Here is a 21757-nt window from a genome sequence, read left to right as displayed (position 1 = left end):
CGGACGACTCGCACGAAAGTCCCTCCACCCTCCCCCCAAAATTCCCCCCTCCCTCCTGGCAGCGTGACATCATGCCACCCGTGTTCCCAACACGTTTTTACAAAACTGGCAAAGATAACCTGCCGGGGGGGGGGGGGGGGACGCACGGGTATGGGGGAGGGGGTCATGCCCGTGCAGTATCCTGGCATTGTCGTCCCCCCCCCCCCCCTGCCTGGACACTGCCTCGTGACATTTCCCCTTGGCACAGGTCGAGTCCGCCCCCTCAGCGTGACGTTGCGGCACCCGCCTCCAGGCTTTCTATTTTGGCAATGTGTCAGAAAATGTGGCAGGAATAGCCGGCAGTCCTGCCAACGGGCTGGGCACCACTTTGCCCGGCCTGAGATGACCAGTTGTCAAAAGGAAGAGGAAATTCCGCCCATTGACTCTGTGGTCTTCTCTAGTTGCACCTCTTTCCCAGAAGCTGTCGGGCCTATGTTGACAGGCCTCTGGGCACCGCTCCTCTGAAATGTCTTGATCAGGCTTTTGGAGGTTCCGCTTGATCGATTCGTGGCTCTGCCATTTGGCACTGATCGCCTGGGGTTCGAGTTATTTCCGCCTAGTCAACCGTTGGTGGCAAAGTCCCCGGAATTGGGAGGGCATCAGTGAACCTCAGTCCCTGTTCCTTAGCGTTACTTCATTACTTCCTATAGCCTCCAGAAGCAGCAACCCTCTAACGGCAGAGATAAGGTAACCCAGCACAAATCATGCAAGAACTACAGGACTTCCTTCCGCACGATGATTCAACACCACCAAAAAAGCCAAATGTTTGTATTTGTTCCTCAAAACCAAATCCAGCAAGTATTTTCCAAAGATCCCATCAGCCGGTTATTAATTGTTGCATTTCTTTAAAATAACATGCCAAATAATTCTCGGGAAACCCGGGACGATAAGACACAAAATGAACTCCCCGCGTTAACCTTACCCCTGATTAAAAGCTAATTTCACAAACTCCCATCTGTGTCAGCTCGACATCTGCTGAGCAAGACCAGGGGGTTAGCGTTTTTACCAATTCTCTTTTACCGAAAGAGGTTTCTGAGATTGTCTTTTCTCCTGGACGAGGCAAAGTCAAAGCAATTGCCATGGCCGTGTTCTCCATGAGATCCAAGATGGCCGCTACTGTATTTAGCCGCTGAGTCACCTCCATGTTGGCCAGCTGTGAACTCTGATTGAGAAGGCCGTTTACAAATTCTGTGATGGCCTAAGGACGGAAAGAAAACTGGTTTGTGAGTTAATGGATCTATATTTTTTCCCTCAATTCTTTTAAATTTCTCTCTTCTCTCATTCCTTTTCTTTCTCCATTCTCCCCGAGTCACTGTAATCCCAGATGACCATAGGCTGCTATCCTCCTTGAGGGGGAGAGCTGACTGGTGGTGATTTAACCTGATGTTCAACACACCTTCTATTACCTATTCTCCTAGGACCAGGGGCGTCATTCTCCGACCCCCCGTCGGGTCGGAGAATGGCCGTTGGCCGCCGTGAATCCCGCCCCCGCCGAAGTCTCCGGTACCGGAGATTGGGTGGGGGCGGGAATCGGGCCGCGCCGGTTGGCGGGACCCCCCGCTGGATTCTCCGGCCCGGATGGGCCGAAGTCCCGCCCAGAAATTGCCTGTCCCGCCGGCGTAAATCAAACCTGGTATTTACCGGCGGGACCAGGCGGCGTGGGCGGGCTCCGGGGTCCTGGGGGGGGGGCACGGGGCGATCTGACCCCGGGGGGTGCCCCCACGGTGGCATGGCCCGCGATTGGGGCCCACCGATCCGCGGGCGGGCCTGTGCCGTGGGGGCACTCTTTCCCCTTCCGCCTCCGCTACGGCCTCCACCATGGCGGAGGCGGAAGAGACTCTCCCCACTGCGCATGCGCGGGAAACTGACAGCGGCCGCTGACGCTCCCGCGCATGTGCCGGGAAACTGACAGCGGCCGCTGACGCTCCCGCGCATGCGCCGCATTTCCGCGCCAGCTGGCGGGGCAAAAAACGCCATTTCCGCCAGCTGGCGGGGCGGAAATCCCTCCGGCGTCGGCCTAGCCCCTCAATGTTGGGGCTCGGCCGCCAAAGATGCGGAGCATTCCGCACCTTTGGGCTGGCGCGATGCCCGTCTGATTGGCGCCGTCTTTGGCGCCAGTCGGCGGACATCGCGCCGTTGGGGGAGAATTTCGCCCCTTATTCCTATTGTTTACCCCCCCCCCCTCCCCCCCCAGGCAACTTGGTCACAGGATCAGTTCCTGGAAGCAAGGTGTTTTAACAGCCCCCAAGATCTCCATGATGTGGGCTGGGGACCGTTTGGCTGCAGCGCCGGTCGGGGCACTATCTTTAAAGATGGCTCCCCTGTCTGTTTGGAGCTTGTTGCCAGCTCTATGAGGCCACGCCCCGCCAGAGCGACGGTGTAAACCACGCCCACTCATTTTGTTTTGGCAAAGGGGCTCAAGATTCGGTGAGAAAGCTGGTCTGTGCAACTGGAGGGTTCCACGCCAGTTTTCTGCCTGAGCCTGACACTTTGCCAAATCCTGGTAAGATTCCGGCCATTGCATCCAAACCTGCTCATGACACAAAGATAGGTAGGAAATCAAGCTGTGAGGAGGACACAAAGAATCCTATTGAAACATACAGGGCGGAATACTCCCCCCCCACGCTGGGTGGGAGAATCGGCGGGGCGCCGCGCATGTCCCGCCACGCCGCCCCGATGCCCGCACGCGATTCTCCCACCCCCCCAAACCGGCGCGGCGAGAATCACGGCTGGCCGCTGGGAGAATCGCCGCTCGCCGTTTGCAACGGGCGAGTGGCGATTCTCCGGCCTGCTCAATACGACGGTTCCCACCGGCGCTGTCCACACCTGGTCGCTGCCGGCGGGAACAGCGCGGGAATGCTGGGGGGGGGGGGGGCGGCCTGTGGGGGTGGGGGGTGGGTGGGGGTAGGGGGGTTCCTGCACTGGGGGGGGCCTCAAATGGGGTCAGGCCCGTGATCGGTGCCCACTGATCGGCAGGCCGGCCTCTCTGAAGGAGGACCTCCTTTCCTCCGCTGCCCCGCAAGATCCATCCGACATCTTCTTGCGGGGCGGCCTCGGGGAGGACGGCAACCGCGCATGCGTGGGTGACGACATTTACGCGCGCCGCTTTTACATGGCGCCAAGGTCCGGCGCGCGTAAATGACGCGACGCCGCTCCTAGCCCCCCCGGGGGCGGGAGAGTAGGGGGCTGGGAGCGGGCTCCGACGCCGGAATGAAACACTCCGGTTTTCACTCCGGTGTCGGCACTTAGACTCCCGATGGGAGAATCCCGCCCACAATATTCTGAGGGTGTTTGACAGGGTAGGTGCCAAGACTTTTCCCTTGTGGGGAAATCGAGAACTTAGGGACACCGTTTAAAAGTAAGAGGCCTCTCTATAAGATGGAGGTGAGGAATTTCTTCCTCTTCTTGCTTTAGGGGCGGCACGATGGCACAGTGGTTAGCATTGTTGCTTCACAGCACCAGGGGCCCAGGTTCGATTCCCGGCTTGGGTCACTGTCTGCCCGTCCTCCCCGTGTGTGCGTGGGTTTCCTCCGGGAGCTCCGGTTTCCTCCCACAGTCCAAAGATGTGCAGGTTAGGTGGATTGGCCGTGCTGAATTGCCCTTAGTGCCCAAAGGGGTTGGGTGGGGTTGCTGGGTTATGGGTATGGGGCGGAGTTGTGGTCTTAAGTGGGGTGCTCTTTCCAAGGGCCAGTGCGGGTCAATGGGCCGAATGGTCTCATTCTGCACTGTAAATGTTCTATGTTCTTTGCCTCTGTTATAAAAGGGGGTAATCGCGAAAGCTCTAGACAGTTGTAGCAAGACTTCTCCGCTGCCATACTGCATCCCCACTTGCAATAAAATCCACCAGACTATTTGCCTCGCGAACCATTTATACATACAGGAACGGCCACTGATAGGATGGAAAAGACTTCTTTGAAAAAGCTGACACAATCCTGAGAGGGACCCCAGCCACTTCTGCCTGAAAGGTCAGACAATTAGCCTAACCCTGCTTTTCTACCTGTTTAACTGAAGTCAAATAGAATTCCAGTCGAAGCGCAGACTGAGGTTTTAAACAGGAACAGGTGCAGGCCATTCGGCCCCTCGAGCCAACTCTGCCACTCAATCAGATCACTTACCTATCCTATCCCCATACCGCTCGATGTCATTGGTCTCCAGAAACCTATTGGTTTCTGTCTTTTTTTTCTCCAAATTTAGAGTATCCAATTCTATCCAGAGTGTGGCGACTCAGGGATTTTTACAGTAACTTCATTGCAGTGTCAATGGAAGCCTACTTGTGAGAATAATAAAGTTATTATTAACGCCCCACGGACAGGACCCGGGGCCAGTATCGAACTCAGGTCCTCGACGCCGTGAAGCAGCGGTGCTAACCGCTGCGCCACCATGCTGCCTTGAACATGCTCAGTGATTGAGCTTCCGCAGCTCCCCTGGGGTCGAGAACTCCAAAGATTCACCAACCTCTGAGGGATGAAATTCCTCTTCATCCCAGTTGTGAATGGCCGTAGCCTTAGTCTGAGTCTGTGTCCCCTGACTCACCAGCCGGCGGGGAATCATCCAATTTATAGCTACCCTGTTGCACCATGTAAGAATTTTGCAAGTTCCAATGAAGGCACGCAACCATTCTTCGGAACGCTAGGGAATACAGATTCCCCAATCTCTCCTCATGAAACAACCCCGCTATCCCAGGGATTAACCTTTAGAACCTTAGTTAGGCCACACTTGGAGTATAGTGTTCAATTCTGGTCGCCACACTACCAGAAGAATTAGGGTTAGGGTTAGGGTTAGGGTTAGGGGCTTGACCAGGAGATTTACCAGGATGTTGCCTGGTATGGAGGGCATTAGCTATGAGGAGCGGTTGAATAAACTCGGTTTGTTCTCACTGGAACGACGGAGGTTGAGGGGCGACCTGATAGAGGTCTACAAAATTATGAGGGGCATAGACAGAGTGGACAGTCAGAGTTTTTACCCAGGGTAGAGGGGTCAATTACTAGGGGGCAGAGGTTTAAGGTGCGAGGGGCAAGGTTTAGAGGAGATGTACGAGGCAAGTTTTTTACGCAGAGGGTAGTGGGTGCCTGGAACTCGCTACCGGAGGAGGTGGTGGAAGCAGGGACGATAGGGACATTTAAGGGGCATCTTGACAAATACATGAATAGGATGGGAATAGAGGGATACAGACCCAGGAAGTGTAGAATGATTTTAGTTACGACGGGCAGCATGGTCGGCACAGGCTTGGAGGGCCGAAGGGCCTGTTCCTGTGCTGTACTTTTCTTTGTTCTTTGTTCTTAACCTCCATTGCAGGCCCTCTACGGCAAGTATATCCCTCCTTAGATAAGGGAGCCAAACTGTACATAATACTTGGTGAGTTCTCACCAAGGCTCTATGCAACTGAAGCAAGACATCCTGACTCTCTCGCCCAAGTTCCCTGGTGATGAAGGCCACTTGCTTCCTAACTGCTTGCTCCCCCCCCCCCCACTTGCTTCCTAACTGCTTGCTGCCCCCCCCCCCCCCCCCCCCCCCCTCCCCCCGCATGTTAACCTTTAATGACACATGATTAAGGACACCCAGGTCCCTCTGGACACTCACACTTGACAACCTCTCACCGTCTAAGAAATATTTTGCCTTCCCTTCTTTCTCCCTAACGGAATAACTTTGCATCTATTCACATTATATTCCACCTGCCATGTTCCATATCCTTCCTGAAGCCTTCCCTTCACTCCTTACGTTACCACCCAGCTCGGCGCCATCGGCGAATTTGGAAATATGACAATTAGTCCTGCACATTTCAAATTATTGATCTGATTGTTAGATAGATCCCATGTTATCCTGACTGTGATACATGGGTAACTCCAGTGCATCCGATGAACAGCTCAAATTCGACTCCCCTGTGTTGATTGTCTGCTGCCTCACAGCTCGAGGGACCCGGGTTCGATTCCCGGCTTGGGTGACTGCCTGTGTGGAGTCTGCGCATCCTCCCCTTGTCTGCCTGCGTTTCCTCCGGGTGCTCCCGTTTCCCCCCACTGTCCAAAGAAGTGCAGGTTAGGTGGATTGGCCATGCTAAATTGCCCTTAGTGTCCAAAAAGGTTAGGTTGGGTTACGGGGATAAGGTGGAGGGTTAAGTAGGGTGTTCTTTCCAAGGGCCGGTACAGACTCGATGGGTTGAATGGCCTCATCCTGCACTGTAAATATTATGATTCTATGATCAATTGTGTTTAATTATAAGAAAATGAAAAGCATTAATTGATGTGCCACTTGAGCCCAAATAAAGAGTAGCTTACTGACATGGTGGGTGATTGGGTTCGGAGGTGTATGCTTCTAAGTGTTTCATTCTGCAAATAAATGTTAGTCTGCGAGTAAAGCTTGTTTCCAGTATCCCGCTACACCCACTGGTTTCGAGACTATAACATTCCGCACCGGAAATCATATCACTTTTGCCAAATATATAATTCCGGGCCTGTAATTCCTTACCTGGGAATCCTTTGAGACATTGAAATTCTGACAGACTTTGTCGAGGAATCTGTGAGCTACTTCCATCAGGGGGCAGGACCCACTATCCGAGGAGTTTGGCTGGACAGTGGAACAAGGCAACAGTTAATCAGCAATCTTTCCCAATGATAACCTGGAAAACTGGTCAATAGTGTGAAAACTTCCCGAGAGCAGAATTCCTCAGAACCCCGCCGGGTCGGAGAATCGCCGGGGGCTGGCGTGAATCCCGCCCCTGCCGGTTGCCGAAGTCTCCGGCACCGGATATTCGGCGGGGGCGGGAATTGCGCCACGCCGGTTGGCGGGCCCCCCCGCGCGATTCTCCGGCCCGGATGGGCCGAAGTCCCGTTGCTAAAATGCCTGCCCCGCTGGCGTAGATTAAACCACCTACCTTACCGGCGGGACAAGGCGGCGCGGGCGGGCTCCGGGGTCCTGGGGGGGCGGGTGCGGGGCGATCTGGCCCCTGGGGGGTGCCCCCACGGTGGCCTGGCCCGCGATCGGGGCCCACCGATCCGCGGGCGGGCCTGTGCCGCGGGGGCACTCTTTTCCTTCCGCCTTCTCCACGGTCTCCACCATGGCGGAGGCAGAAGAGACTCCCTCCACTGCGCATGCGCGGGAATGCCGTCAGCGGCCGCTGACGCTCCTGTGCATGCGCCGCCCAGAGATGTCATTTCCGCGCCAGCTGGCGGGGCACCAAAGGCCTTTTCCGCCAGCTGGCGGGGCGGATATTCGACCGGCGCCGACCTAGCCCCTCAATGTTGGGGCTCGGCCCCCAGAGATGCGGAGCATTCCGCACCTTTGGGGCGGCGCGATGCCCGACTGATTTGCGCCGTTTTGGGCGCCAGTCGGCGGACATCGCGCCGTTTCTGGAGTATTTCGCCCCCGATTTAGTATCTTCTGGGAACGAAGGGCGGAATTCTCCGACCCCCCGCCGGGTCGGAGGATCGGCACGGCACTGCGTGAATCGTGCCACGCCGCCCCGACGCCGGGACCCAATTCTCCGCAATGAGAATTGACGCCATTGGCGCCGGCGTGGTCGGAGTATGCGGCGACTCTCCGGCCCGGGCCGGCATGCCGTTTCTCCGGGCCAGATGGGCCGAGTGGCCGTCAATAAAAAGCCGAGTCGCGCCGGGGCCGTTCTAACCCGCTGCGGGCTGGTGGGACCACGGCGTTGAAGGGTCCAGGTGCAGCCTGTGGGGGGGGGGGCTCCATAGTGGCCTGGCCCGCGATCGAGGCCCACCGATCGGCGGGCCGGCCTCTCTGCCCCCAGGCCTCCTTCCCTCTGCGCCAGCTCCTGTAGCCCTGCGCCATTTGGCGTCGGGGCTGCTGCGGGGAAGAAGGCCCCTGCGCATGCACGGACCACGCGGCGCCGGGTTCAGGCCGGGATCGGCAGCTGGGGCGGCGGAGGCCGGAGTTAAACACTCCCGTATTTACTCCGCCGTCGGCACTTAGCCGCCCGTTGGGAGAATCCGGCCCGAAGGCCCTAAAGTCCGTTGGTGAACCCCACCGAGTGTTTGCGCTATGGCATCTAGTGCTACCCCACTGGAGTTCATGGGGTCAGTGAGGGGGCATCTCGTTGGCATTGGACAGGTGAGCAAGCACCTCCGAAAGAAAGAAAGATTTGCATTTATATATCGCCTTGGGATGTTCCAAAACACTTTACATCCAATGAATTAATTTTGTCACAGCTGTAATGTGGTAAAAGTGGCAGCCAATTGGGACTGAATGTTTCTGGCTCACCCCGCAAGTAGGATTCCTGCTGCCGCCAACAACAAGCCCCCCCCCCGCCCGCCCGGCTCCTCACCCCCTCCCCCCTCCCACCCCACCCCCCGCCACCGCACGTTCGCCATGGTGGGGGCCACAAACAATGGGAAATCCCATTGACAGTCCCTCAAAGAACAAAGAACAAAGAAATGTACAGCACAGGAACAGGCCCTTCGGCCCTCCAAGCCCGTGCCGACCATGCTGCCCGACTAAACTACAATCTTCTACACTTCCTGGGTCCGTATCCCTCTAATCCCATCCTATTCATGTATTTGTCAAGATGCCCCTTAAATGTCACTATCGTCCCTGCTTCCACCACCTCCTCCGGCAGCGAGTCCAGGCACCCACTACCCTCTGCGTAAAAAACTTGCCTCGTACATCTACTCTAAACCTTGCCCCTCTCACCTTAAACCTATGCCCCCTAGTAATTGACCCCTCTTCCCTGGGGAAAAGCCTCTGACTATCCACTCTGTCTATGCCCCTTATAATTTTGTAGACCTCTATCAGGTCGCCCCTCAACCTCCTTCGTTCCAGTGAGAACAAACCGAGTTTATTCAATCGCTCCTCATAGCTAATGCCCTCCATACCAGGCAACATTCTGGTAAATCTCTTCTGCACCCTCTCTAAAGCCTCCACATCCTTCTGGTAGTGTGGCGACCAGAATTGAACACTATACTCCAAGTGTGGCCTAACTAAGGTTCTATACAGCTGCAACATGACTTGCCAATTCTTATACTCAATAAGTCCTCGTCGGCCTATGGCGGGTGGCTTCCGTCGCTGCACATCATGCCGCCGGTAGGTGGGTTGGGGTGGGGGGGAGAGCATCGGGAAATCCCACCCAGTGAGTTTGCACCAACAGCGACGTGACAAATTATTACATAATCTGCCGTCAGTCTTCTGTTGAGGAATAAATATGGACTTGGACCCAGGGAGACTGCTCCGGGGCCTTGGTGATCTTTATTCAACCCAAGAGGGAAGACTGGGTGTGTGGGGGGTGAGGGGGTGGGGGCATACAGTTGATAGATTCTCACAAATTTGGGGGTTATAAATTTCCTGTACTCTTTATTGATGATTAACCGTCAGGATTCCCATTTCCCCACGCAGCCTCGCCACTCACCGCAACACGGAAGGGGTGCTGCACTGTTGGCGATACCGTCTATCAGATGGGACTTTAAACCAAGGCCTCATCTCAGGTGGGTGTAAGTATTATCCCAGCACTGTGCAAGGAAGAGCTAGGGAAGTTCCCCCCCTGCTGTCCTGGCCAACATTCAGCCCTCAACGAACGTTGCCAAAAACAGATCATTGAACCATGATCCTCCTGTCTGTGGGATCTTGCTCTGCACATTGGCTGCCATGTTCCCCGACGCTGACCGGGCTTTATTCGCGGCAAGGGGCTTTGGGGACACCCCTGGGCTCTTAAAGGTGATCAATAAGTGCAAATGCTTTTTTCTCCTTCATCCATAGTAACGAAAGCTCTTTCCACCTTCAACACCGGACGGTTCATTGCGGCGGTACAATGGGCGGGGAAACAATGGGCGCTCCAGCCAAATCTCCACTCACCCTCGGAAAATGCCAGCCGCGAGCGAGGAGGGCAGATTTCGGCCAATGTAAAGATCGTTAATCCGGGTTTCAGCAGACGACGGAAGCTGAGAGAAAGCCTCTAGGACCAGACAGTGTGTCACAGAGAGACGTGAGCACAGATGCACTCAAAGGGAAGGATGTGGTGAAGGTTTTGTGACCGAATATATTTCTGTGTAAAAATAGTGGTGAGTTTGAGAGGGCAGGCGAGTAAAAAATAAACCTCCCAAACTAATTCAGCGCAAAAGTTCGACTGAACTGTGCGTGAACTTTTCACAGGGGCCTTTCACAGTAACTTCATTGAAGCCTACTTGTGACAATAAGCGATTATTACTATAACTTTGACTGGTGACAAGATGGCCTGGACCGAGAAGGCAACTTTTGCGCGGTTCCTTTCGAAAATAGGCCTCGTCGTGCACAGCCGAGAGACCAAAACAAATCCCATCAAAGAAAAATGCCGGAGAAGGTTTCATAGAATTTACAGTGCAGAAGGAGGCCATTTGGCCCATCGAGTCTGCCGTGCTGCCCAAGGTTGCCGGACAGCCAGCCACCGCGGGCGGAATTTCATGCCCCCTCACGGCAGGGAGTTGGATCTGAATGATGTGGTGAGCCGTTTGAAAGTCCATTGACTTTGGCGGGACTGGAACGTCCTGGAGGCCGCAGGCTCCGCAAAATTCCGCCTTAGTCATAGGATCATAGCGTTTTCACAGCTTGGAAAGGGGCCCTTCGGCCCATCCTGTCTGCGCCGGCCAGCAAGCACCTGCCCATTCTAATCCCATGTCCCAGCACTCGGTCCGTATCCTTGCATGCTCGGGTGTTTCACCTGCTCATCTAAATGCTTCTTAAACGCTTTGAGGGTTCCCCACCTCTACCTTTCAGGCAGAGAGTTCCAGATTCCCAACACCCTCTGGGTGAAATATTTTCCTCAAATCCCCTCTAAATCATTACCTGATCACGAATCTATGCCCCCCGGTTATTGGCTCCTCCACTCAGGGGAGACGTCTCTTCCTATTCACCCTATCTCTGTCCTTCATAATTTTGTACACCTCGATCAGGTCCCCCCTCAGCCTTCTCTGCTCCAGGGAAAACAACCCCAGCCTGACCAGCCTCCCTTCAAAGCTGAAACGCTCCAGCCCAGGCAGCATCCTGGTGAATCTCCTCTGCACCCTCTCCAGTGCAATCACATCCTTCCTATATGAAATGAATGAAAATCGCTTATTGTCACAAGTAGGCTTCAAATGAAATTACTGTGAAAAGCCCCTAGTCGCCACATTCCGGCGCCTGTTCGGGGAGGCTGTTACGGGAATTGAACCGTGCTGCTGGCCTGCCTTGGTCTGCTTTCAAAGCCAGCGGTTTAGCCCTGTGCTAAACAGCCCCTTAGTGTGGCGACGAGAACTGCACACAGTACTCTAGCTGTGGCCTAACGAGCGTTTTATACAGCTCCATCATAACCTCCCTGTTTTATATTCTATACCTCGGCTAATAAAGGCAAGTATCCCATTAGCCTTCTTAACCACCTTACCTACCTGTCCAGCTGCCTTATGGGATCTTTGAACATGCACCCCAAGGTCCCTCTGGTCCTCTGTACTTCCTCATGCCCAACCGTTCATTCTGTATTCCCTCGCCTTGTTAGTCCTCCCAAGATGCATCACCTCACACTTTTCAGGGTTAATTTGCATTTGCCATTGTTCTGCCCGTCTGACCAGCCCGTCTATGTCGCCCTGCCATCTAAGGCTTTCCTCCTCACTATTTACCACATCACCAATTTTCGTGTCATCTGCAAACTCATTGACCATATCCTCCACATTCACATCTAGATCATTAATGCACACCACAGACATCAAGGGACCCAACGCCGATTCCTGAGGTACAACACTGGTCACAGGTTTCCAGTCACAAAAACAACCTTTGACCATTAAGCCAATTTTGGATCCAATGTGCCAAATTACTCTGGATCCCATGGGCCCTTACATTCTTGATCAGTCTCCCACGAGGGAAAGGCCTTACTGAAGTCCTTGTCGACCACATCAACTGCTCTGTCCCCATCTACTCACCTAGTCACCTCCTCGAAAAATTCAATCAAATTTATTCAACATGATTTCCCCTTGACAAAGTCATGTTGACTATCCTTGCCTTTCCGAGTGATGATTAATTCTGTCCCTCACAAATGTTCCCAATCATTTCCCTACCACTGATGTTAGACTCACTGGCCTGTAATTTCTTGATTATTCCCTACTCCCCTTCTTGAATAATGGCATCGCTTTAGCTGTCCACCACTCCCTGGCTCCTTACCTATGCCCAGAGAAGATTTGAAAATTAACGTCAAAGTAACTCCCCCACACATTCTGTATTCCTGTAAGGCATCCACTGTTTCCAGCCTTCTATACCTGCCATGAGCCTCCCTTTTTTTCCTTATCCAATCCTGCATTTCCCTTGATATCCGCGGTTCTCTGGACTTTTTGATCCCACTCTTTACCTTTCGGGGAACATGTTGGCCCTGTACTCTCTATTTTCTTTTTTTGAATAACTCTCGGCTCTGGGGCGTCATTCTCCGACCCCCCGCCGGGTCGGAGAATGGCCGTTGGCCGCCGTGAATCCCGCCCCTGCCCAATCTCCGCTCCTGGAGATTGGGCGGGGGCAGGAATCGGGCCGCGTCGGTTGGCGGGACCCCCCGCTGGATTCTCCGGCCCGGATGGGCCGAAGTCCCGCCCAGAAATTGCCTGTCCCGCCGGCGTAAATCAAACCTGGTATTTACCGGCGGGACCAGGCGGCGTGGGCGGGCTCCGGGGTCCTGGGGGGGGCCGCGGGGCGATCTGACCCCGGGGGGTGCCCCCACGGTGGCCTGGCCCGCGATCGGGGCCCACCGATCCGTGGGCGGGCCTGTGCCGTGGGGGCACTCTTTCCCTTCCGCCTCCGCCACGGCCTCCACCATGGCAGAGGCGGAAGAGACTCTCCCCACTGCGCATGAGCGGGAAACTGACAGCGGCCGCTGACGCTCCCGCGCATGCGCCGGGAAACTGACAGCGGCCGCTGACGCTCCCGTGCATGCGCAGCATTTCCGCGCCAGCTGGCGGGGCAACAAACGCCATTTCCGCCAGCTGGCGGGGCGGAAATCCCTCCGGCGCCGGCCTAGCCCCTAAATGCCGGGGCTCGGCCCCCAAAGATGCGGAGCATTCCGCACCTTTGGGGCGGCGCGATGTCCGTCTGATTGGCGCCGTCTTTGGCGCCAGTCGGCGGACATCGCGCCGTTGGGGGAGAATTTCGCCCCTGATGTGGACTTTCCTATAAGTTGCTGCTCCCGGTCCACTTTGGCCAGATCCTGTCTTATCCTATTACCCCCAATTCAGAACCTTTATTTCCAGTCCACCATTGTCCTTGTCCATAACCACATTAAATCTTACTGAGTTATGGGGCGAAATTCTCCCCAACGGCGCGATGTCCGCCGACTGGCGCCCAAAACGGCGCCAATCAGACGGGCATCGCGCCGCCCCAAAGGTGCGGAATGCTCCGCACCTTTGGGGGCCGAGCCCCGGCATTTAGGGGCTAGGCCGGCGCCGGAGGGATTTCCGCCCCGCCAGCTGGCGCGGAAATGACATTTGGGGCGGCGCATGTGCGGGAGCGTCAGCGGCCGCTGACAGTTTCCCGTGCATGCGCAGTGGGGAGAGTCACTTCCGCCTCCGCCATGGTGGAGGCCGTGGCGGAGGCGGAAAGGAAAGAGTGCCCCCACGGCACAGGCCCGCCCGCAGATCGGTGGGCCCCGATCGCGGGCCAGGCCACCGTGGGGGCACCCCCGGGGCCAGATCGCCCCGCGCCCCCCCCCAGGACCCCGGCGCCCGCCCGCGCCGCCTGGTCTCGCCGGTAAATACCAACTTTAATTTACGCCGGCGGGACAGGCAATTTCTGGGCGGGACTTCGGCCCATCCGGGCCGGAGAATTGAGCGGGGGGTCCCGCCAACCGGCGCGGCCCGATTCCCGCCCCCGCTGAATATCCGGTAGCGGAGACTTCGGCGGGCGGCGGGGGCGGGATTCACGGCGGCCAACGGCCATTCTCCGACCCGCTGGGGGGTCGGAGAATGACGCCCATGATCACTATCACCGAAATGCTCCCCCACTGACACTCCTCCTGCCTGCCTTCCCCCAAGGGAAAACGTTTCTTTCTGTCTACTATATGTGTCCACTCATAATTGTGTACACCTCAATCAGGCCCCCCTCGGCCTTCTCTGCTCTAAGAAAAACAATCCCAACCTAACCAGCCTCCCTTCATAGTTGAAACTCTCCAGCCCAGGCAACATCCTAGTGAATCTCCTCTGCACGCTCCCTAGTGCAATCACATCCTTCCTATAGTGTGCCAACAGATGCAAGTCATGGTTTAAACGAAAGGCCTCGGAATATAATTGGGAACCTTTGTGCTTTTGAAGAAGTTTCATAGGGACAGTATGGTTTCCCAATATAATATTCTGATCCCATTCCTTGGAAAAGAGAATAAAAGATTGAGCACAATGGGGACCTGCGCCGCATTCGAAGGAAGCGGACCCTGTTAACTGGCGTAGGGGGTTCTCAGAGCGAGAGGAAACCTGGCTAATCACCAGGAAAATAATTGACCACCACAGGGCTTCTCGTGATCATATGACCACGGTGGCACAGCGGTTAGCACTGCTGCCTCACAGCGCCAGGGTCCCGGGTTCGATTCCAGCCTCAGGTGACTGTGTGTCACACAGTTTGCACGTTCTCCCCGTGTGTGCGTGGGTTTCCTCCGGGTGCTCCGGTTTCCTCCCACAGTCCAAAGATGCGCAGGTTAGGTGGATTGGCCGTGCTAAATAGCCCTTTTGTGTCCAAAGGTTAGCTGGGGAGAGGGCCGGGGGAGTTGGGCCTGGGTGGGGTGCCCTTTCAGAGGGTCGGTGCAGACCCGATGGGCCGAATGACCTCCTTCTGCACTGTAGGGATTCTATGATTCTTAAAGCATATTTGAGCTAGACACTGGTGAAACGTTGACTTTATGGAGGTAACCATGGTTTGGGCATGCTGATGCTAGATAACAGCAAAGGGTTGGGGCTGCACGGTGGCACTGGTTAGCACTGCTGCCTCACAGCGCCAAGGACCCGGGTTCAATCTCAGCCACGTGTCACTGTCCGTGTGGAGTTTGCACATTCTTCAGCCAGAGGGTGGTGAATCTGTGGAACTCTTTGCCGCAGAAGGCTGTGGAGGCCAAATCACTGAGTGTCTTTGAGACAGAGATAGGTTCTTGATTAATAGGGGGATCAGGGGTTATGGGGAGACAGGAGGAGAATCATATCAGCCATGATTGAATGGCGGAGCAGACTCGATGGGCCGAGTGGCCTAACTCTGCTCCGATGTCTTATGGTCACCATAATGATGTTCCTGTAACTGTTTCAAATGCGTGTCTCATGCTATGACTTCAATTAGATTAACCCTATTGAGCGAGTTAGTTTGTAATTCTCCTGAAGTACGCAGATGTAAAAAACTATAAGGAGGGGGCTCCCATATAGGAGTTGCTCGAGGGGCTGGCAAGCAAGGCCATGTTGGAAAGAGGGCAATATGGGACACATACCTGTTCCAGGGTTTCGGAACGTTTCGGATCACACGGCACAAGAGTAGAATTCTTCTGTTTTTCAGGGTTAGGACAGTTAAGAGGTGACTCTGCGGGAATGAGAAATAGACAATTGTCTCCATCACTTGCCCATCTGCAAATCTGCCATGTTCCTGCTACAGATTTCTAATGCCAGCCTGACCGCCCCGGGACAGGCAGGACCTCGGATTAACATCTTACCAAAAGGATGCTCCTCTAACAGTGCAGCACTCCCTCCATTTGGGGCGCCCATGTAGATTACACTCCAGTCCGATAGCATGCCGCTTCGCACCATGACCTTCTGACTCCTGAGGCGCGAGCCTCCGGTGAGGAGTTGGCATCACGGGATGGGATGGTGCATGTGGGGCCTGATTTTGAGGCATAAAATGGACACAAACCAGACCAACAAAACAGGTAGGGATTGGTTCAGGAGAGGCAGTGGCGTAGTGGTATTTTCACTAAAATAATCCAGAGACCCAATGCTCTGGGGACCCGAGTTCAAATCCCATCCAGGGCAGATGGTGGAATTTGAATTCAATAAAAATCTGGAATTAAAAGTCTAATGACGACCACAAAACCATTGCCGATTGTCTTAAAAACCCATCTGGTTCACTAATTTCCTTCAGAGAAGGAAATCTGCCAGTCCTACCTGGTCTGGTCTACATGTGACTCCAGATCCACAGCCCAGGGATGGGAAATAAATGCTGGCCCAGCCGTCGATGTCCACATCCCATGGACAAGTAAAAAAAAAATTATATTTTTGAGGGTCAGTTTTTAGTCATCCATTAAGACCCATAAGTCTGTCAAAGAGGGGCCCTCGTGCCTGCAGGATAGTTGACAATTTTAATTTTAATATGTTTCCAACACAACCCCTCCCCTCTTCCCAGTACTGGCCTCGAGGTCAACAGCAGTTGGCTGAAATTAGCAAGCTGCTGGTGGCGACGCAACGGGCCCCGAAGCTAAGGCCTTCGGCCCAGTTTCCTAGGCCTCAGGCCTCTATGGTCAGACCGGGATCTTCTCATGCAGCAGGTGTCGGGGCATAATAATGGACTCAAACAAATTTCAGCCCCTACGAGTGCAGTGCTCTCCCCCGCACACCCCACCTCCAGCCCCAAAGATCCTTTCTGTGTTGCTCTTTCAGTATTCATTTTACCTGGGGTGACATGATGTGCGTTTACTGGCTTTCGGCGAAATCCTGGGTCATAGATACAGCTGTAACTCCCAGCAGAATTCTGACAGGTTGTATTCTTGCCGCAGGTATCTTCACTCTCACACTCATCCACGTCTGCAACAGAGGAAGGAACAATCACATCACCCACTACACTTACGGAGCTGGACTGAAGGGGAGATGCCAATTGCTCTCCCACACGGGTTAACTGCCTGGATCTCTTGCTGCTTATAATCCAAATTAAATAGATTTTACAACAAAGAACTGGGCCATTGGGCCCAATAGGTTGATGATGGTATCATGCTTCATACTAGTCTTCTCGTATCCTGTCTCACCCATTAACATATCTTTTTATCTCTTTCTCTCTCATGTACTCATCCAGCTTCTCGAGTGTGCATCTATTATCAACCACTCCATGTGGTTCACATTTCGACCACTCTCTGGAGTGAGCGGCACGGAGGCACTGTGGTTAGCACTGCTGCCTCACAGCTGCAGCAACCCGGGTTCAGTTCCAGCCCTGGGTGACTGTCTGTAGGGAGTTTTCACTTTCCCCTCATGGGTTTCCTCCGGGTGCTCCGGTTTCCTCCCATAGCCCAAAGATGCGCCAGCCTCCCCGAACAGGCGCCGGAATGTGGCCACTAGGGGCTTTTCACAGTAACTTCATTTGAAGCCGACTTGCGACAATAAGCGATTTTCATTCCATGTGCCGGTTAGGAGGGTTGGCTGTGCTAAATTGCCCCTTTGTGTCCAAAAGGTTGGGTGGGTTGCTGGGTTACGGGGATAGGGTGGAGGATTGGCCTTAATAGGGGGCTCTTTCCAAGGGCCGGTGCAGACCCGGTGGGCCGAATGGCCTCCTTCTGCACTGTAAATTCTCTGTGATTCTAAAGAGCTCTCTCCTGAACCCGTCACTGGATTTATTAGCGACCATTTAGGTATCTGTAACCTCTAAATTTTGACTCACTCAAAAGTGGGAACATCTCTTTTATTTCTAGCCTGGAAACACCTATCCGGAGCCATCTCCTCTATTGAGAAAAGAGGCAAAGCCTGTTCAATCCTTACTGATAGATTACTGTTTTATTGATTTATGTAGTGCTTTTAAAAAATGATTGCGTGCATAGTCACAGAATAGAAGTATTCTCAAGGCCATGAATGTGGAAAGGTAGTCATTGTTTCAGGCAATGAATAATATATTTCCACGTATGCAGGAATCCCAACATTGTTTCATGAAATGTTGCATAAATGCTTCATGTTATAAATACACCACTGACCTTCAGTACATTTAGCAATGAAAATGTGACAAATGCTTAACAACAGCAAGGTTAATACAAGCACCTTCGCCGTGATTCTCCGATCCCCCGCCGGGTCGCAGGATCGTGCCACGCCGCTCCGACGCGGGGCCGCCGATTCTCCGCTCCCCAGCGGGCCGAGTGCCCGCCGGGTTTGGCCGAGTCCCGCTGGCATGGGTTACGTATGGTCCTACCCGGCGGGACCTCGGAGTTCTGGTTGGGGGGGGCCGTCCTGGTGGAGGGTGGGGGGGATACGACTCCGGGGGAGGGGGGGGGTCTCCATGGTACCAGGCCCTCGATCGGGGCCTACCGATCGGCCGGCGGGCTAATTCCGTGGGGGGGCCTATCGCCCTCCACGCCGGGCCCCTGTAGGGCTCTGCCACATTGCCCGGGGGGGCCGACGCGGAGACAGCAACCCACGCGCATGCGCGGAACCGCGCCGGCAGAGGCACACCGTCTTTCGAGCACCGGAGCAGCGGACACCACTCCGGCGCCATACTCCGGAGGCCTGTCCCTGAGTGGTTTGCGCCCCGCCGGCTGACGGGAAAGGGGCTTGGCGCCACGCCAACCGGCGCCGAAGGGCCTCCGCCAGCCGGCGCAAGTTGGCACATGTGCGGGAGCGCCAGTGCGTGCTGGCGTCATCCCCGCGCATGCGCAGAGGGCTTCGTTTCCGCACCGGGAATGGTGGACCGGTACAGCCTCCGGTGCGGGAGGATAGAGTGCCCCCACGGCACAGGCCCGCCCACGGATCAGTGGGCCCCAATCGCGGGCCAGGCCACGGTGGGGGCACCTCCCGGGTCCAGATCCCCCCGCGACCCCCCCCCCCAAGAACCCTGGAGCCCGCCCGCGCCGCCAGGTCCCTCCGGTAAGGGACCTATTCCAATTTACGCCGGCGGGACCGGCAAAAGACGGGCGGGACTTCGGCCCATCGCGGGCCGGAGAATTCGGGCAGCCCCGGCGCCCATTGAGTTGCACCTGACCCCGCCATTCTCCGAGGCGGGCGGCGAGACTCACGCCGCGGCGATTTTTGGGGTCCGGAGAATTAGCAGGACGGCGGCGGCGATTCTCCAACCCGGCGGGGGGGGTCGGGGAATCCCGCCCATAACCTTTCAGCTCGATGGCAAAACTCTTTTGCTTTATGTGTCACATTTGCCAGATTGCACCAAAGTTGGTAAGTGATAGAATCGTCGGGGTGTGGGGGGTGATAAATAAATGTCCTCTTGGTTATTCTCCTGGGCAGATTAAGGGTTAGGAAATATTTGAATAATGACACTCGGAAATTAGTACCGTGCCGTGGGAAAGAAATGTACCATGTGACTGGGAAAACAATGCAGTCGCCATGGGAGGTCATAGGCGGGGGGGGGGGCGGTGGGAGGTCGGGCCCGCCCTGTGGCCTGTGTTCTGGTGGCAGAGGCGGCTCCCCATTGGTTGCCGGTGAGATCATCCAGTCCCTCCGGTGTCTCCGGTATTTTGCCTGGATACCCGTCCCACCGCCCGGCCACCCGGCGCATGCAGCCACATTGGGTGGACTGGAAGTTCCCACCGGCGAGACAGGGCCAGAAAGTTCAGCCCAATGCTTTTTGTTATTAATGTTGATTCAGGGATAAATATCGATCAGCACAATGAGGAGCTCTCCCCTGTCATTCCTGTTTATTCCCTGTTTATTCCAGCGCTTTTATTTTTGCTGTTACATTTTTGATTCATGGATGATTAATGGATGTGTGTCTTTAAGGCAAGTGGCCTGTGCCTTTAATTCAAGCCGATGATTTCGGCAGAAGGGCAGATCACTGTTCTAGCCTGTGCCGGTTCAAACTGGAGCTGCAGACTGACCGGTGCCAACGACAGAGATTGGCTGTGACTCAATTTGATTGATTTGGGCTGGTGGCCAATGAATTGGCCCAAGAGGCTGCGCTCTGCCCGTTAATGGGTGGTGGTTGGGTCAAATGTTTTCCGGTCTCCCAAGGCTTGGGTTTGCTTTCGGGTTTGGCCCAGGCAGCCCCAGGGGAGGACCTGCAATCCTCTGCTCTCTGTCCTCCTTCAGAAAGGTTGTGTTTCTGGACGGGCCGAGGGCCTGGATGAATCTGTGTACAGGCAGAGTCCAGAACCGGCCAACTCTCCCTCCTGGACGGGAGAGGCCCGAATGCGGCCCAGTTGGATGAGAAATAAAGTGTCTCTCCAGAAAGCCTGCTGCCTGTGAGTACTGCACTTTCTGAACGACAGGGACCCCGAATAAATGAATGACTCTTCAAACAAGACCATGATTGGCTGCAAACCAGAGATTTTAATCGGCAAGCTTGCTGTGAATTAAGTGTGCTAAAGAACTAACATTTGAAGCAAGAACTCTTACCTTTTGACTTTCATCCTTACTATTTATTTCCCCCCTTTCCCCCCTCTCTGTGTTTTTCTGTCTTGTGTGTGTGGGAAGACGATGGGGCGGTTAAAGTGGGAGTTGGGCGTTAGGTGATAGTTCACCAGTTGTATTTACTGTCTTTTTCCACATAGTTCCACATTTGTCTAAATTTTTTTAAAACAAAAAATATTTTATTGAAAATTTTTGGTCAACCAACACAGTACATTGTGCATCCTTTACACAATATTATAACAACACAAATAACAATGACCTATTTTATAAACAGAAAATGAATAAATAATAAATAACAAAAATGAAAACTAACCCTAATTGGCAACTGCCTTGTCACAAGTAACACTCTCCAAAAATATAATTTAACAGTCCAATATATAATTATCTGTCGCAACGACCTATACATATTATACAGTATATATTAACAACCCTGAGAGTCCTTCTGGTTCCTCCTCCCCCCCCCCCCCCCCCGATCCTGGGCTGCTGCTGCTGCCTTCTTTTTCCATTCCATCTATCTTTCTGCGAGGTATTCGACGAACGGTTGCCACCGCCTGGTGAACCCTTGAGCCGACCCCCTTAGAACGAACTTAATCCGCTCTAGCTTTATAAACCCTGCCATGTCATTTATCCAGGTCTCCACCCCCGGGGGCTTGGCTTCTTTCCACATTAGCAATATCCTGCGCCGGGCTACTAGGGACGCAAAGGCCAAAACATCGGCCTCTCTCGCCTCCTGCACTCCCGGCTCTTGTGCAACCCCAAATATAGCCAACCCCCAGCTTGGTTCGACCCGGACCCCCACTACTTTTGAAAGCACCTTTGTCACCCCCGTCCAAAACCCCTGTAGTGCCGGGCATGACCAAAACATATGGGTATGATTCGCTGGGCTTCTCGAGCACCTCGCACACCTATCCTCCACCCCAAAAAATTTACTGAGCCGTGCTCCAGTCATATGCGCCCTGTGTAATACCTTAAACTGAATCAGGCTTAGCCTGGCACACGAGGACGATGAGTTTACCCTGCTTAGGGCATCTGCCCACAGCCCCTCCTCGATCTCCTCCCCCTGCTCTTCTTCCCATTTCCCTTTTAGTTCATCTACCATAGTCTCCCCTTCGTCCCTCATTTCCCTATATATATCTGACACCTTACCATCCCCCACCCATGTCTTTGAGATCACTCTGTCCTGCACCTCTTGTGTCGGGAGCTGCGGGAATTCCCTCACCTGTTGCCTCGCAAAAGCCCTCAGTTGCATATACCTGAATGCATTCCCTTGGGGCAACCCATATTTCTCGGTCAGCGCTCCCAGACTCGCGAACTTCCCATCCATAAACAGATCTTTCAGTTGCATTATTCCTGCTCTTTGCCACATTCCATATCCCCCATCCATTCCCCCCGGGGCAAACCTATGGTTGTTTCTTATCGGGGACCCCCCCAAGGCTCCAGTCTTTCCCCTATGCCGTCTCCACTGTCCCCAAATCTTCAGTGTAGCCACCACCACC

General features: G+C 54.6%; 1 protein-coding gene across 1 annotated transcript in view; it reads right to left on the bottom strand.

Annotated features, from left to right (window-relative positions):
- Positions 1-21757, bottom strand: part of LOC140403302 (adhesion G protein-coupled receptor E3-like) — a 149321-nt gene that overhangs the window by 43642 nt on the left and 83922 nt on the right. Inside the window, exons 4-7 of the mRNA XM_072491124.1 lie at positions 16599-16730; positions 15428-15516; positions 6502-6600; positions 1060-1237 (exon numbers count right to left, since the gene is read on the bottom strand). Coding sequence (XP_072347225.1) covers positions 1060-1237; positions 6502-6600; positions 15428-15516; positions 16599-16730 — 498 coding nt within the window. The remainder of the gene's footprint in view (positions 1-1059; positions 1238-6501; positions 6601-15427; positions 15517-16598; positions 16731-21757) is intronic.

This window comes from Scyliorhinus torazame, chromosome 27 (assembly GCF_047496885.1).
Source record: "Scyliorhinus torazame isolate Kashiwa2021f chromosome 27, sScyTor2.1, whole genome shotgun sequence".
NCBI lineage: Eukaryota > Metazoa > Chordata > Chondrichthyes > Carcharhiniformes > Scyliorhinidae > Scyliorhinus > Scyliorhinus torazame.
Note: the sequence above shows the minus strand (reverse complement) of the source record. Positions and strands in the feature narration are given on the sequence as shown.